Source organism: Arvicanthis niloticus, chromosome 1, assembly GCF_011762505.2.
Source record: "Arvicanthis niloticus isolate mArvNil1 chromosome 1, mArvNil1.pat.X, whole genome shotgun sequence".
Lineage (NCBI taxonomy): Eukaryota > Metazoa > Chordata > Mammalia > Rodentia > Muridae > Arvicanthis > Arvicanthis niloticus.
In genome coordinates this window covers 61,193,638-61,211,578 of record NC_047658.1, presented here as the reverse complement: position 1 = coordinate 61,211,578, position 17,941 = coordinate 61,193,638, and the positions used below count along the sequence as shown (strand labels likewise).

The 17,941-nt window shown below is 37.5% G+C and overlaps 1 protein-coding gene across 14 annotated transcripts in view; it reads right to left on the bottom strand.

The window, feature by feature from the left end:
• Positions 1-17,941, bottom strand: part of Dlg2 (discs large MAGUK scaffold protein 2) — a 1,841,012-nt gene that overhangs the window by 1,102,062 nt on the left and 721,009 nt on the right. Inside the window, exon 1 of one of the 14 annotated variants that reach the window (XM_076937815.1) lies at positions 1,554-1,958. The exons of 12 other annotated variants lie outside the window; for them this stretch is intronic. In XM_076937815.1, coding sequence (XP_076793930.1) covers positions 1,554-1,655 — 102 coding nt within the window. In that variant the 5' untranslated portion in view covers positions 1,656-1,958. Of the gene's footprint in view, positions 1-1,553; positions 1,959-17,941 lie in introns of those variants that run through there. One more of the 14 variants, XM_076937903.1, reaches the window with a different exon arrangement.

Here is a 17,941-nt window from a genome sequence, read left to right as displayed (position 1 = left end):
AAACTAGTTATAGGATGCTATTCTTTGTCTTGTCCTGCCAGGGATAAACACAAGTCTTTAGTGACCTAAGACTTATTTGAGGCTTTTCCCAAAATAGATCCACAGCATCATTTAATATAAGTTATATTTTTGAAGCTGATCCTGGACTTGTTGTATATACTAAAGCCACAGTAATAAATGACACCCATTTCTCTCGTAAAGACTTTTACACAGGATGGTATCTGAAAATGTTGGGGTATGTATATCTGAGAATGCTGGGGTATAGTGTATCTGAGAATGTTGGGGTATGTGTGTGTATTGGAGGGGGGTGTCTCAGAAATTTCCTCACCTACATTTCTCATTTTGTACAAGAAAACATGAAAGTCCAAAAAAAGACTAAAGTTTCTAGCCAGTGTAAGGCATCTAACTCTCAGTTTTTCTTTTAAGCCTCCTATAAGCGTTACCTATGAACTGGTTGGATGGAGTGTTTCAGTAACTTTACTGCCTAAGGTGTTTAGCAACCATCCCATTCAGTCTCTGGTAGTGTTTTTCAGAATAGAAAGGATCACGTGGTTTGTGTTCACTTAGAGATGTGCACTTTCACTTACTTCAGATAAAGTATTCCCACTCCCACATACATTTTTCCTTTAGATAATCATCAAAGCTGCCACAAGAAGTGATTTCTAGAAAGAGCTGAATAAATGCACCAAGTTGTCACCGAAAGTAAAAGCGTATAGTCCCAGAGAGCAAAGAACAGGTACTGAGATCACTCTTGGACAATAACTTTCCAAAAGCAAGTTCTGGTGGCACCCATCACAGCCAACAAAAAAAGCTCTAATAAATCCTTTCAGACAGGGAGCCCTGGATGGTAACTTGTTTCAAAACCCTTCAAACCTCATTTCCTTCGAACACTGAGCAGCAACCTTACACAACTCTGGGATAAGACGGTAATTTGCTGCAAACTTCATGAAGAATTGTGTTGTGCCATGTTAAACACTTGGCTTGTTGGTTTCAAATGGACTGTGTAAAAGCGAAGACTATTGTACGACTGAGGACTACATAAATGTATCCCTACACTTACTGTCAAAAGTAGCTATAAGCCCCTCCTTCACCTTTGCAAAAGCGCATTACAAACCAAGCCCTCAGTTTTATCTGGAGAACTTCTATGGTCCCAGGTACTTTACCCCTCGGCCCTGCTTCAGGAAGGTAAGAGTCAGTGTGATGCTTTCCGGAGCATACAAACCAGCGCCCGGAGATAATCACTAGCTAAAAGCAAGAAGAAATCCCAAGCACAGAGACGTCTAAGGCGCCCTCTTTTCAAGAGCGCTTGTAGCTTTTGTGTGCTCCATACAGGGTCCTGTCACCACCTAACTATAACGCCAATACCGGCCACTGGAAAAATCATCGAGTTCTCCTGGCTCCAAACCCCAGCCGGCTCCGCGAGTGGACAGAGCAGTCACACAGCATCTGTCAAGTCTCCCAACAGGCAGACACATAAACAAACAAAAGAAATTGTTTGCTCTCCCCAGGGAGGCCAGCATGCATTAAAACAAGACATGAATCCCTTGTCCTACCTTGCATCCAAACATCAACGACAAAGTGTTGTTGGTGCAAGCAACTTTGCAGTGGCAAATCATTGGTGTAAAACAGTCAGGGTCCTTAAGAACAGGGGACATTCCTTTTGGGCTGCGGCAGTGGCAGCTCGCTGGGGGAACCGAACTTGGTGCTCACCCAGTTCTCGGAGCGACAGCCTGCCTAAACAGCTTAGACCGAACGGCAGCTGTGATCGCTGCCCCCTGCGCCTGGTGCAGCCATCCTCCAGCCTAGGTGCAAGCACTGCTGCCGGCAAGTACAGTGCGTCTCGGGGTCTGTCTTCCCAAGAGAACGAAGGGTGGGGAAAGGAACAGAAAGCGAAGAAGGGTTCCCCACTATACGGAAATTGAAGGAGGTAAATGAAAAATAATTATAAATAAATCAATAAAAATAAAAGGAAGCAAGGCGCTTTTGAGGAGGGTTCAAAGGAGGTGGGGCAATATTAGCATGTAAAAGGATGTGCCCGCCTACTCGCTCCAGTCACACTAGATCTCAAGCAAGCTGAAGGGGGGTGAGATTATTCCCTCTGAAGGAAATTTTAAAAAAGAAGAAAGAAAGGGGGAAAAAATCCACAATGCAGTTCCCAATTTGGTAAGAAGCCAGTGGCTTGCTGCTGCAGTTCAGAGTCACCGTGGGGAGCGCTGGCCCAGAGAAGTGGGAGGGAGGGGCGGGGTAAGGGAGCGAGCGGTGCACGCTGTTCGCCAGCCTGGTGGCGCTCCGGGTGCCACCAAGAAGTCCCTGGCTTAGACGGGTGGGCCATTCCCAAGTGATGTGACCCCGAGAACACACAGGACCCTGTTATTACTGCTGCCTCAGCGTGGACATCCTCAGATGCTGAGTTCCTGGGAAGAGGCGGACAGCGCCCAGCAGTGGAAGGACTGTCCTCCCCACCCCCATAGAAGAGCTAGTAGAGGAAGGGGGAGGGGAAAGTATCCAGCAAATAGATCTGACGTAGTATTAGGCTCCAAAAGATTAATGCTTTCCGGGTCAGCGAGTCCACTTGCTCTCTGGGTTGTAAAAAGGGCCTCAAACCAAACCTTTATCTGCTAATGACTTTTCCCCCCCAAATTCAAAACAGAAGGGCATTCTGTTCCTCCTCCCTTCCTTCCCTTTCGACCTAGGAGGTGCCTTAAAGGCTCCAAGAAGACACGGAAGTATCTATGCTGTTCCAGAAGCATGACTGATAAGACCAATATACGCTTTTTGTTTTGGCTGTCTTGGTTTTGTTTTTATAACTGAGTCTGTGAAAAATGCAAAAAGATTTTTTTTTTTTAAGTTAGCAAGCAGCTTAGACAGCTGCAAAATAGCTTAGTTTTTAGAAAGTGATAAGAAGTGTACGGGGCAGGGAGTTGGTAAACTTAGCACTCTTTGAGTACCACCTGGACTCCATTCCTCACAGATGGTCGATGGAAAGAGGAAGGAGACCTCAGGGTTTGGAGTAAGCAGGCTCTGAGTCTCTGTGTGGCTGTCTCTATGACACTTGCATGGTCTGAGTGCCTTGATTGTCTGATATGCATCCCCTAGAGAGAGCTGAGGAACAAGGTGAACAGCTGGCCATTTACTCCGGGGCAAAGACTCAGAACAAGGCATTGGCTCTGCTTTCTGCTTGCAAACTTTCTGTTGGGCCTTAGAGATCAGTCTATCACTTGCTCATGCCATACAATCTCAGTAAGGCATGAGAAGTAGGTCCACAGAAAACTCATGGCAGATAGTTTAAAATCCAGCTTTACTGATAACCTCCGGAACATCTCCAGATTTACAGATGTACAAAGTTCCAGCAAGAACAAAAGAAAAAAATAACAATAAGTTACTAGGTCAAAGGTAATATCTTATATTCAATCATTTACAACCCCCTATTTAAAATAACTCACGTTCCTATCTGAAGTTAGTGTACACTAAACTCCATAGAATTTTTAGGACATTAACAACAACCAAAAAACACTGTTCCTGCTCAACATGACATTCTCATTTCTTAGGCATGAAAGACATCAAGAAAAACTCATTTGTAATCCCTCTCCAACCGCCTAAGGGAATCAGGGTTCTAAGAAATGGAGACACTTTTACAAAGAAGTCAGTATGGACTCAAATATAAACAAAAATCCACAGGGTATTTACCAGGAGTTTAACCTGGTTCTAACTGAAGAGGGCAGCCATGGCTTAGGCTTTGGTATTCATACATATGGGGAGTGGGGCACAGAGAAGTGTGTTCATGTCACTATTACATATACTAAGTCATAGTTTAAGAAAACGTTGGTATGAGACGGTTTTGTGAAGTCTTAAGGCTACATTAACCAATGAGGTATATGCCTTAGCACTTCTGCCTTCATTACCATAAACTGTGTGAGTGTGTGAACACTTCCACCTACAAAGTGTCTGTAATTGTGGCTGCATTTTCCAAGGGAGAATAGATTCTAAAAATGTTGTACAATATTTCCCTTATTCATTAGCCTATAATTTGGATTTCAAACACCCCAAAAGTATTGTATGCTTTATATTGTGAGGATCCAATAATATCCAACACAGTCCTTCCCTGATGAATTTGCCAAGTTAAGCCTGACCTCCTATTCTAGGGCAGCATTAAGGGCTGTTACTTCCCATTTTATAGTCTGTACTGGTTCAGATTGGTAAAGCCAGATGACAAAATATAAAGCAAACTATGAATTTCACTGCTTTCCTCTTTTATGCTTTTAAGAAAAATTCATTTACTACACACTTCTCTCAATAAAGACACACATGTATTTCTGTTTATATGTCACATATTTAGAAACATTTGATAATCTTGCATTTTAATAATCGGTCTAGAGTAAATTGGAGACATGAAAGAATGTGGGGGCCTGTGTCCATGACAATGCACTGCCTAGTTACAGTCAGTAAGCACTATCGTTATAAAATGAGGCACTGTCACCTTAAGATGTGAACACACTGTTATTGGACTGAAAGCTACTAATTTAGGAAGATACTGGATGGGGGTGTTCTGCAATAAGTTTAAGAGGAAATCTTTCTAAGGAATATCAGGATGTAATATGTTTATTTTAATATCAGAATAACTAACCTTATTTAGACATTTCAGTGATTCATAACATATAGTTCTTTCTGATAACCAACTCATTCATAGAAAGTAAATTACAAAAAATACATCTTATTAAATATTTACCTAACATTTTTCTCAATATTACGTCCTATTCACAAAAACATCATAATAAATGTCAGCAGGGTCAAATACACTTACTCTTTATTCTTGTTACTGCTCCTAATCAGATGTTTGGGATAAGGTTTGAGTCATTACTTAGTTATCTTCCTTTTTATCATCATTTCAATAGCAATTTTATTTTACTCAGATTTATTTTTATTCTATGTACATGAGTATTTGCCTGCATGTATGTCTGTGTCTCACCTGTATGCCATACCTGTTACCCAAGAAGTACAGAGGAGAATGTTGGATCACCTGAAATAGGAGTTATAGAGACACTTGTGAATGGCTTTGTGGGTGCTGGGAATTGAACCCAGGTCTTCTAGAAGAGCAGTAAGAGCCAGAAACCTCTGAGCCATCTTTTCAGCCCCAGAATATCAAGGAAACTTAATTATCTATTTCTTTGCAGTCACTCGTTATCAGCAAATGCACATTTCTACAGTGCCTTTGACTATACAGGCAGTAGCATGGTGCTTGCTCTATGCTCTAGTCTAGTGTGCTAGAGCAGGATCCTGCTCAATAGGGTGATTATGTATCTTCCTAATTCCCCATTCCGTGAAACCATTACTGATAGTCTAATTAAGAAGAACATTTATACCTCATAATCTGGCAAATACTACAAATGAGGACTTCTTTCTTTAGACAAACTTTAAATCAATAAAGCACTGGCCTAAATCCTGTATGCCCATTAGCCTATTTTATCATTACAATCCCTCAATCTTACCAAGGGAAAACTCTCTATCATAGAAAAAATAAATAACTCTCCAAACTAAAAGTATACTAATCAGCTAAACAAAGCAACTAATCAAAATATTTAATGAATTTCCATCACATATATTCATTTCTCATGTTGAATGTCCTTAACAGCTTGCCTGACACTGTAGTCCATGGTATTCCATAAACAGAAGAGCATATTGTATTTGGGGCATGGTGTTCTTCTCATGGAAAAAAAAAAAAGGGAAGTCCTAGATATGGAGTCAGTCTTAAACTTGTCTTCAGACACCACAATACTGATACCTTCCTGCTTAAACAGTTGTCAGCTAAAGAATGTCATGGTGAACCTCGTCCCAGTGAGTATAAAAGGACAGTCCTACTACAGGGAGGAAGGAGAACAGATTGGGGGAAGTAACATAGCAACTTAGAGCTTAGTGGGATACTGGAAATAGGGGTGTGATGGCAAGCAAGTCTTGTGAGTTAAGGATTCATTCTTCTTGATGCTCACCTACTAAGATTGTGCACATTTTCATTCACTTTCTACAATGTAGATTGTTATTCTGGGGGCTTCTTACCTGCAATTCCCATTTAAAAATCATCACAGAGTCTATTACAATACTTCGCTGAACATACTTGATCTTGCCAGGAAGTGTAAGAGATTCATAAAACAAGCTCAGGAACCAATCAGACACAAGAGACTTTGACAATAACCACGTGGTTTCCATCTTTGACCCCTTTCCGTCTCTTTTTTGCTAGTTCAGTTTTTGCATTTAAATCTTTAGTAGAAATGTTTTTATATAATTAATTAAGCAACTGATATAAACAAAGTCACTTTTCTCATGGACTTTTCTAAAACATTCAGCTCATTGTTATCAAAGAGATTACAAATTAATTAAATAAATTTGCTTAGAAATTATATCAGTAGGACAGTATATAGTGTTAAGTATTAATAATTATATTTGAACTTCATACAAACACTTGATCAATGTAGTAAAATTTCCTAAACTCCCATTTTCTGTTTTACACCAGTGTAATGATAGTACAGGGTCTCTAAAAGGTTTAAGTGAGAAACTATATTAGCAAATGTCTTTCATCCTTATGTGGTTTATGCTATAACTCCATAAATCCTGTTGATTTTCTGATACTTCTTTCAACAAGTTAAAAGAAAGAAACAAACCAACTATACTTGCCAAATAATTTCAAGTCTCTAATGGCCCATTTTATATCATTTCTTAGCATTTCTATGGCCTTACTGCCTATGGACATACCATCTCCCTTAGGGTCTTGTGAGGTCTCACAAAAACCTAACTCTGATATTCCCCACAATGCCTTCATGCCTCTGAGCTCTCAGTGTTCTCACTAACCCTGGAGTCTATTGCTACTTCTCTGGCTCCCAGTATAGATGCTTCTGGAACTGTGTCACATTTAGTGACTGGTTTTCTTTTACTTAAGTCTCATGTAAAATATTTGCTCAACTTTTCCTCAAGTTGTCTTATTACAGTACAGAAGTTTTAATCAATAAACAAATGTATAAGAACTAATTCATTTAGGAGCAAGGAAGCCATCCTACTACCACCATCTGGGCAGCAAGGAGGCAGGAATAGATAACTGTCTCCTCATCCATCCTGTCCTAGTTTCATTTCTGTTACTATGATAAAATACCTGACAAAAGTAACGTAAGCAGAGAATGGAAACCTGGGGAGGGTATTCTTAAAATTTAGAAACATCTTGAATTTTAACCATCATTTTTACAGGATATTAAAGGAGATAATTGTGTCATGTCTTAATTGTGGGGAAGAAAAAGTTTATGTGAATCAAAATTCCAGAGGAGAGTACCCCTGTGGGGAAGTCAAGGCAGAAACTCTAGGCTAGTCACATCATATCCAAGAGTAGATTGAAAATAAACACATGTGTGCCAAGTGCTCAGCTAGCTTTCTCTACACTTAAGTAGGACAGAGTCCCATACCATGAAAAGTTGTCACCAACTTTCAGGCAAGTATTTTCCCACATCAACTGAGGCATTCAAAATAACACCCACACCACAGACATGCCTATAAACAAACCTGTTCTATACAATCACTCACTGAGACTCTTCCCAGGTGATTCTAAGTTGTGTTCAGTGATCAAACTATCACCCTATCCCCAATCTCCTAGTTGTATGGTGCAAGCATCATAGTAAAGAAATGATGGTGCACAGATCATAATCAACTTTGGTATCTTAGGAACAAGTTTTCTGAAAGAATTATTGTCCTTAGCACCAATGTGGCACTGTGACTTCCCACAGTCATCATGGCAGTCACCTTTGCATTTTTGCTATGCAAAAAGCCACATCAAATCATTACCCTCTGAGACTCCTGTAAGAATTTCATTAGCAGCAAAATTCACATTAAAAATAAGGAATTCTTAGATCTTCTTGGTTATCAATTATTTTGTCAAATTTTGATGTTAAAACAATAACATCTGTGTCTTGAGTTTCAGGTCCTGATTTTGACACATGCTGAATAACTCTGATTTGGTCATTCAGTCTCATTGATAATTCACTCATCCACTAAAAGGGGGGAGAAGGCCATTGAATCACAGCATATAAGTAACAGGATTATTGTGTAGATTTGTTTTTAAAGATTATATGTGAAAGTACCTATTAAAATGTTTCACAAGCGTTGGTGTTTAATAATATGCATCTGTTCACTCATTCTCTTGTTCATTCAGTTAGTAGCCACAAAAATTAGCCAAAAATTCCCAGCAATTTCAAGTGAACATCTACCAAATACAGCAAAATTCCTGTGAAATAACAATTCTATTTTTATAGTGTACTTGCCCATCTGTGAAACAAAGACGAATATTTCATTGTCAGAAGAAAAAATCTAAATCAAGAGTTCAAGTTTGAGAACAGTAATTCACAGGAAGGCAGCAAGCAAAACATGGCTCATTTGAAATGTTTTCTTATTGTCTCAGAGTGCTCTAGTTCAGCAAATAGACTCTTCTTATCAGCTGTCTTTCATTCTAACAATAGATGCTTGGCTAGCTGTGTGAACTAAATGAGGTGACTTACTTATCCAGAAGAGCATCATTCTATCATGCTGTAAACAGGGGCCCTTGGCTAATCATGTCCAAATTAAACAAAATGATTATTCAATGAAACAAATTGCTCCCTTGAAGCTATAAAGACATCAAATTTCTCTCATAATTTCATAGCACAGACTTAAGACAAGACACAATTATCTCCTTTAATATCCTGTACAAATGATGGTTAAAATTTGAGATGGTTCTAAATTTTAAGTACACCCTCCCCAGGTTTCCATTCTATGCTTACTTAAAATAAGATCATTGTGAAAAAGAAGAAAAAACTCATCTTTTTGTATAGTATGTGACTCAATCATGTCACAAGAATGCTAAATTATTCTTTTATTATGATAGTCAATGTCAAGTATAACATGTTAGAAGATCCAGTTATGTATGCTAAACTTGTCAGCATCTGACTATAGAACAGCCTTTGCTTGGTTCATAATGTCAACACCATTATCTCCTCCTTTTGATATGTAATTACTATTTACTCACTTATTCATTCAAAACTATCTTGTGTGTGTGCATATATGTGCATGTATAGTTATGTGTGTCTATATATGCATGTACATAAATCAGAGGTAAACATAAGGTGTCTTATGTTTATCTATCTCTTTACACTTTAGTTTTGAGAAAGGGTTTTTGATAAGCCTGGAGGATGTCAATTCTCCAAGGCTAGCAAGGCAAGACTCTGGGATATTCCTGTCTTCGCTGCTTAAATTAATGCTGCACATTGGTGTGCCCAGAGGTTTACATGGATGTGGGGATCTGAATTTTTTATCCTCATTCTCACACATCACATGCAAGAACATAACTGACTGAACCACCTCTCCAACCCTTCAATGTATATGTTTGTGACTGCTATCTGCTATTTTCCATCTTCTGTACTAAAATTGGTACACAGTAGTAAGAGTAGTAAGGATGTTTGTAATTAATACAGCCTTGGACTTGTGGAGATAACAGATCAGATCAGTGGAAAGAGCAAATTGGCAAGAAAGCCTTGAGGAAAGTTGCCTGGCTCTTAAGTAATAATAACCAAGCAGAGACTTGAAGAATGAGTGGACATGACTTGGGGAAATTAAAGTATGGTAAGGCAGTTTGAGTAAAGGCAGGACAAAGATACAAATATTTGATTGTTGAGAAATCAGGAATTAGAATGGAATGTGACCAGATGGAATACAGAATAGATGGAATACAGGAAACAAGAGAAAATCTTAAGTGAACAGCGTCTACGAAGAAAGTGAATGTCAGACTATGCATTTATATTTTAGATACTTTTATTCCAAATATCTAGAGCACATATATAATGAGTACATTTTAAAGAAGATATATTAAAATACAGCATACAATACATGATAAACACATAAGGTGTAAATTTTGATATTTCAATACATGAGGACATCCAGGAAACCATTACATAGAAATCACTGGAGACACATCACTACCTTCAAATGTTTGCTCATGGCTTCTACATCCCCGATCCCCAACACAGATACATCTCCTATAATAAGTTGTATATTTTAGTGTTTAGAATGTCAAGAGATTTAAAGATCAAAAACATAAGATTAATCAGAAAGGAATTGGAAATTGAGCCACAATGAGGTTGCTTTGGACACCTATGAGAATGGCTAAAATTAAAAAACTTGAAAATTCAAAATACTCATGAGGATGGGAATTGCTCAACTCTCATATAATGCTGGTGTGAATGTCAAATGATACAGATCCTTTATGTACTGAGGATGCAAACTCAGTTCCTAATTACTATACAGCAAACAGAACTCACTGAGCTGTCACCCCGCCCCCAAGGTAAGATTGAAGTTTAAAAGTTTAAAATGCATATTGATAAGGCAATATGAATCTGATTGAAGAATGGATTCCTTGGATAAGTTACCTAGAATCTTTTCTAATATCTCATAACATAAAAGATGAAAACTAAAGATAAAAGTAGTCATTACATATAAGTCAATAAAAATCTAACATAGCAGTATACAAAAGTATCTCATTTTATAGATAATGAGGTACTTAAATGTCTTGTTTTACTCAATAACCAACCTACTCTAAAAGCCTACTTAGAGGAGTCTCCTGAAATTCTTACAAGTACAAGCAAAGTTTTGCTGTGATTCAATTCAATCTGTAACTAAACTTTTATATATATATGTGTGTGTGTGTGTGTGTGTGTGTGTGTGTGTTGTGTATGTTTATATGTATAGATGGTGACACTGACTACATTCTAGCCTTACAATGCTAGGGTCTATTCTGTATCTCTGTATCTACCTCAACTTGAGTTGAGTAGAAGATTAATACTGCTATTGTTTCTCCTGTCACCAACTAAAGAATAAAGATTGTCACCTGAGAATACAGATCAGTAACTGCAGCTGTGTTCTACTACCTATTGATGTGCACATATGTATTTTTTATCTTAATTTCCTCATGTGCAAAGTAATAGAAATCTAAAACATCAAACTAATCTGGGCCCATAGAGGCCCACAGAGACTGGACTGCAAACCAGAAAGTATGCATAAGACAGACCTAGGCCCTCTGCACATGTGTAATGGTTGTGCAACTCAGTCTTCATGTGGGACTCCTAACAGCATGAGTAGGGGCTACCTCTGACTCTGTTGGCTGCCTATAGATCCCTTTCCCCTAACTGGAATGCCTTGTCTGGCCTCGATAGGAAAAGATGCACCTAGTCCTACTGCAACTTGATAAGCCAAGGTATGTTGACATTGATGGAAGGCCTCCCTTTTTCTTAGGAGAAAGGGAGGAAGGGAGATGAGAGGGAGGAAAGGGGAGGGGAAATTTAGGGACTGGTAGGAGAGGAAGGAGCAGAAGCTAATATAGCAATGTAAAATAAATAAATTAATTGAAAATAATTAAATACAATAATTAATAAAAATAAGAGTTAAAAATACTTACCATAAAATATTTAAGTAGTTAAATTATCTAATATACAAAATGCCCCAAAATACTGCTCATCACATACTAAGTAGGCGCATTATTTTTATTTTATTATAATTATTATTATGATTGACATTATCATTCCAAAGTAATTGCACATAAAGTTCTATTGAATGTTTCAGAGTTGATTTAAATCACACCTTTTTGAAGATTTGGTTGATATTCTACTCAAATATCATCCTACCACCAAAGTGCTATGGATTATACACTTTCCTATATAACATTAGAGTAAAGTTGTGGCATGAGGCTCTGAAGTAGGTATTATGGATTAATACTAAACAAGACAGACAAGAACCTGACTCTACTCTAATTAAGTCATTTTTTCAAGACAGAAATAAACAATTAGAAAGACTTGAGACAGGTTCAGGATTGGAGTAAGTCTAAGGTACAAAGCCATGGTCAGTGTTCAAAGCACTGCCTTCTTCATGTTTCATATGCTGTGACCTAGTGAATTACATCTATTTTTGCTACTAGTTTGCATTAAGTCTCTTTTTCAATATATATTTAATTGATGCTCAAGAATTATTCATGTAATCAACTAATCAAGTAAGTGAGTGAGTAATTAAAATAGAATACATGTGACTAGTAAATTTTTTATTAGGAGAAATTTTTATTGATGGCAGTGGAAATGCAGCATAATGTGAAATATACAAGAAAGGCACATAAAACTCTTTATGTAAATTATTTCTGTTCTTAAAACAATATTTTTCAAAAAATAAAATAGAATTTGTGGAGGAAACAAAGCTTATAAGATCATGGGGCTGTAGTCTGACACAAAAAATTTATAAGCAACTAAGAAATGTTGAGAACAGGAGAAATAGTCTTCCCCAGGAACAACTGGTTATCTGAGACTAAATGGTCAGTTCTGAAAACATATATGAGTAACATTAAAAAGAAGATAGGCATATAACAGTAACTAATGGAAAAATAAGCCACTATTTGTCAAACAAGGAAGAAGTATATGGCAGGTTTTGGAAGGAGATGGGGGAATGATGTCACCATGTTATAATCTCAAAAATAAAATAAATAATTAAAAATAACTTATATTCAATCAAAGACGTTGATGTCAAGTAAAATTGGGCTGACTATCGGGGTTGACGCTCAAATAACTATAAAAGTTAAGGCTGCAATGTTTGTGCTGATCTAAATGTCATTGGTACTTAACAGTCTCTTAGGGGAGCCAGATTTCATTTTTAAGAAAAGATATTGTCCTACTTTCATTTCTGTTGCTGTAATAAAATATCCTGACAGGAAGCAACTTAGGGAAGAAAGGATTCATTAGGCCCACAATTCCAAGTTACAGTCTATCATTGCAGGAAAGTCAAAGCAGGGACTTGAGGCAAGATCAGAGAATCAAGGAATGCTGCTGACTTGTGCTCAGCAACTTTTCCACATTTGAGTGAAGGAAAGAGTGCTATATTCACAACAGGCACAGCTTCCCACCTCAATTAACACAATCAGGTGCACTGTCCACAACAGACATGCCCACAGCAGGTCAACATGAGCTACACAGTCCTTCATTGAGATGGGCTTCCTAGGCAAATTTAGAAGGTATTAAGTTGACAATTAAGATCAATCATCACAGCTGCATTTTAAAATCTGTTTCACTTAGTATTTTGTCTTCTCAAAAGCTTTTGGTAAATTAAATTCATATCATCTTTTTTTGTCACCACTCTTAAAGATTGGAGAGTTCAATAACGATCACTAGCTCTTGGGATCTTGAAGCGATTGCTTGCTCAGTCCTCTATATAGTTAGGATGATATAAATGGGTTGTTTCTAGTTCTTATATCCTGATTGGCCCCCCCTACCCCTTTCACAATGATTAATTTGAAGAAAAGCATTAATACTGTGAGAAGAGAGAAGATACTTAATATATACTAAGTATGGGGAACCAAGGAGATTAATTCATTAATTCATTAATTCAGCCCGAGTAGGACAAGCAAACCTTTTATTGACATGATAGTAGAGGTATTAGGAAAGGAAAGGAACTTGGATGGATCAGAATGAGTTTCATCTAGGCAATAGCTCCATGAGCTCATAGAAATGGACAACATTTCACACAGTTGAATCTTGGGTCGTTGAGGTGAAGTCATTGGATAAGATGTTAGAAGGATGGGTTTTATTGAGGCAAAGGAGTTGCAATGTCTCTTTTCAGTATATAACAAACTATGAACAATAACAAAACCAACAATAAATGCCAGTAAAGAGATATTCAATGAACTGCTAATTATATTGATTTTTAAAACCATGAACTGAATCAACAATTCCTGAGTCAGACAATATGTAATTTCTACCCTTCGAAACAACTAAGATTGGGCAAACCTTTTAACGCTAGCACAAAGCATTTGAGGTGCAGCTGGGATTGGAAAATATAGGTCTTGTGAAACCTTGAATGTTCCTTTTTATGCACCATGCTTTGGCAATTTATACATGAAAGAAATTCCGAAATTTTAACTGAAAAAATGCTTTCTGCAAATTCCTCCTGTATGAATACAGTTTTTTGGGGAGAGACCTCTGCAGTTTGGGCTAAACTAATCACAGAATTTACATTTCTGTATCATAAAGACATAAGAAAATAATGAGTAGGAGCTTTATATTTAAAAAAAAAAAAAAGCTAACGATATTTAAATCTAACTTTAAGCCAAAATACTAAATCAAATGAGATTTGGAGGAGCAGAGTCAAGTTCCCGAGCTAATGTTGCTATGTTATTTTCAATTAAAACAAAAATGCCGTCATTTTAAAAAGTACTCTTTCATAACTAGGTATGAAATTTTAAATAAAGACAAGTCTGAGCCTGAAATGGGGGAACCAATAGTCTACCTCCAGAAGGTTCTGCTCTCTAAATCCTGAATTTAAAGGAAAACAAAACTCATGAACACAAACCCCTACAAAATGTAACAAAGGAACACTGTCTTCAAGTTTTCTACCTGGAAAGCAGGGTGCAGGTCTATAAATGTGAATGGCTCTGTAGCATAATCTGATGTATATGAATCGACAAAGTGATCCAGCTCACTGGCTATTGCCTGCCCAAAGTGAAGAGTGTGCAAGTGAAATGCCACCTGTTTTAATGAAGCTTAGATGGTGGATGAGACAGGGAGTGGTTGAGAGTTGTAGTCAGGGAGAAGAATGCTTGGCAAAGCATGGGGGATGGATGGGATTCTGTAAAGAGAAGGAAACAAAAGAAAAAAGAAACATAAAAAAAGAAAGAAAAGTCAAGAATGACCCCTAGCCTCTCTAGTTATTTACTGGATTCCAGAAGGTAGTTCAGGAAAAGGAAGTCTTCTCTGTTGTATACGGCAGCAATTAGGATAGCTTACCATTTCACATTAGGACTTAGTGGTCATTGTACACCTCTTGGATGTCATTTATCCCCAGTTAAATCAGATTGAAAAACATGACATTTTCTTTTCTTTTTTTTGTTGTTTGTTTGTTTTATTTTTATATTTATTTTTTATATTTTATTTACAATTCAGATGCCATCTCCTTTCCCCATTTCCCCTCCCTAGATAACCCCTATCCCATGCCTCCTTTTCCTTTTTGCTTTTATACAATTTTTTAAAATGTTAATCAAAGGCTTTATAAGTTTGGTAATGCTCAATCAGAAGTGTAACCCAATACCCAACCTAGATATATAAACTATCTTTGACTGGTGAAGACACATGAACATCTGCCTCCATGCCCCCCCTCTTCTTTCTCTCTCTTTTTCTCTCTCATCACCTGGCTTCTCCTCTCCTTCATCTTCTCCTCTCCTTACTCCTTCTCTTCCTCTCAGTACTCCTTCCCCCTTAGCTCCTCCTACATATCACCCTTCCTGTTAAAATAAAACTTTTTTTCTCACAATGCAATTAGAGCATACTTATTCCTAATTGTACCAGTGAGGTACAAGATAGTCCTAATACCCAGTCCATCATTTTGTTGACTAACCAGAAAAAACATGACATTTTCATTTGAGGGTTAGGAATTGATATTTCAAGTTACTTAGTTGAACTGTAAACCATAAGAAGTTTCTGAGCTGTGATACTCAGTTCTGCTTCTACGGCTACAAAATAAGGTGGATAGAAAAAGATCTAATGAAATAAGCTAAATTCCAAACAGCTCTGTAGCATAATGTGATGTATATGAATTGACAATGTGATCTAGCTCACTTTTTTCCTAGTCAGGGCATACACATTGTCCAGCGGTTGCAAGTTATAGAAATCCCAGTTCAAAGTTCCTTTAACAATAACTTTTGTTGGCCACAAATACCACAACTGACTTAATGCAAAGGGCTCAGGTTCTTTGTCTATCATTAGCCAGTCCTTCTGTGTGAGAAACTTATATACTTATGCAGGTAGCAAGGTGGTTGTAGGAGGACTGGACTTCATTTGCAAGAATGACAAATGAGAGAGGGAAGTCTGGTAGCATTCGTTTGGTCTTTGAAAAGATATAAGTTACCCTGGTACCATTGTAGAAATCTACCCTTGCACTTTATAAAGTTCAAGTACAGTGCAAAGCCCATCCACACACTATTATTGGCAGAATAATAGTCTGAATGCCCTTTACTATAGACAAGTCAGGCTAGTCTTTGATTTGACTAGGCCAGTTTCACTAATACATTTGGGTCTGGTTGATTAATAACAAATACTTAAATTGATCTTCACAAACTTGTAAGCACATGAAGAGTTTGATAGAGCATTCCAGAAAGCTATGATAGTGCAATCCATTTCTATGTTTTAACAAGAAAACTAAAACAGAAACAAAAGCAAACCAGCAATTTACTAAAAACATTGGCATTATGTTTAAATTACATCGTTTTTCATACGTATTCACACAATCTGTTCACCTACGCAGACAGGCTACAGGAAAAGTGCATTTACCATAATATAAGTAAATCTTAGCTGTTTTTTATTTTATTTATTATTTTTATTATTTACCATAATATAAGTAAATCAAAGCAGTAATTATGAGGCAGAAGAAAAAACCTCAGCCACTGCAGTCAGGTGAACATGGATTTGAATTTTATCTCAGTAATACACTAGAAATGTGTGGACAGGCAATTTCAACCATTTTTACAATAAAATGAAAATACTATTACCAAACATATAGAATCATTGTAAAAATAAAGAGAAATGTCATAATATAAAAACACTCTTTTTTTGTATCATGGTACTCAGTAAATATTATTTCCTTTTCCATCTCTCAGGTCCCTCTGCACGGATTTAGTTCAAAGCACTGAAACCTGTAACTATTATGTAGCACATAGTTTTATATACTAATTTACATGATGGGTATTCAAAATGATTAGAATATGTCTCTTGTAATAAAAAAGTTTTGGATCTAAATGAGTGATCATGTAAGCACTGCAATAAGAATCAGCGACAAAGCAGAGCAGAATGAATACTGTAGGAGACAGCAGCAGTTTCCAAAGTTTCACTGTCAACTCTTATCACCTACTGTCCCCCCGCCCCGCCCAGAACTGGGGTAGAGTGCCATGCCTCCTCTGTGAGCATACAATGTAGGCTGTCATTCCCCTGTTTCAACAGAGCTGATGATTTTGCTCCAAGCAGCTTCCTGTGGTTTCTGAAGTGAAATCAAAGACACCTGACAGAGCAGCATCTGCTCTCTGGCTGCACAGCTGCAGGGCTAGCTCATTGGGATACCAGCATAGAAAACTGTGTATGAGGAAACCTGTTCATTTTCAGTGTGCTTGGCGCAGGCACACTGATTAGATTGCCAATTCTAATAACAATGTCTTCTGTGGATCCTCCCAGGCCAGCTAGTCTTCACTGTGTCCTTTGAAATAATAGACGTTAAGGAATCTGATCAAGAGTTGTGTCTTTTTCTCTTATGTGTGATCATTGAATATAGTGTCTTATACCAATACCTACAATAAGATACTGAGAACAGGAAATGATAACTAGCACTGCAAAGTTTTATGTACATCCTGTTCCTTTCCCTGGGAGATGAGCACACATTTACAGGTTGACTTATTGAGTAGTTTCATTGACCCCCTACTATGTGCTATTGGAGACTGTATAAAAAAGAACAGGTCAATATAGTCACTCACTAAATTATTACTCTGTTTGTGTGCCCTCTTCTAAAAAATGATTTGTTGCATAACTAAGTATTGGTTTCTCCTTCTTGAAAGTGGAAGGTTGTTTTTATTCTAGTATACAGTGAAGCAGCAGAGGCTAACAGACAACAAGTGAGTTCTGTGAACTTTCTTGCTTGACCCTCCGTAAGGTCAGTGTCCTAATTTCTAAAACACTTGTCTTCCAAGAAGGCTGGAAAGTCAAAGATCACCTTTCTTTGGAGAAATAAGGACAATTGTATGCCATTTTTTCCATCAGCTTAAAAAAGCAGGTGTCAGAGGAGTACTTAAAATGTTTTTCTAAGCTTTGCAGCCCACTACCCTCATACGTTTGCTCCGTTCTGCCAACTAGAATTTTTATTACTGTCTAAA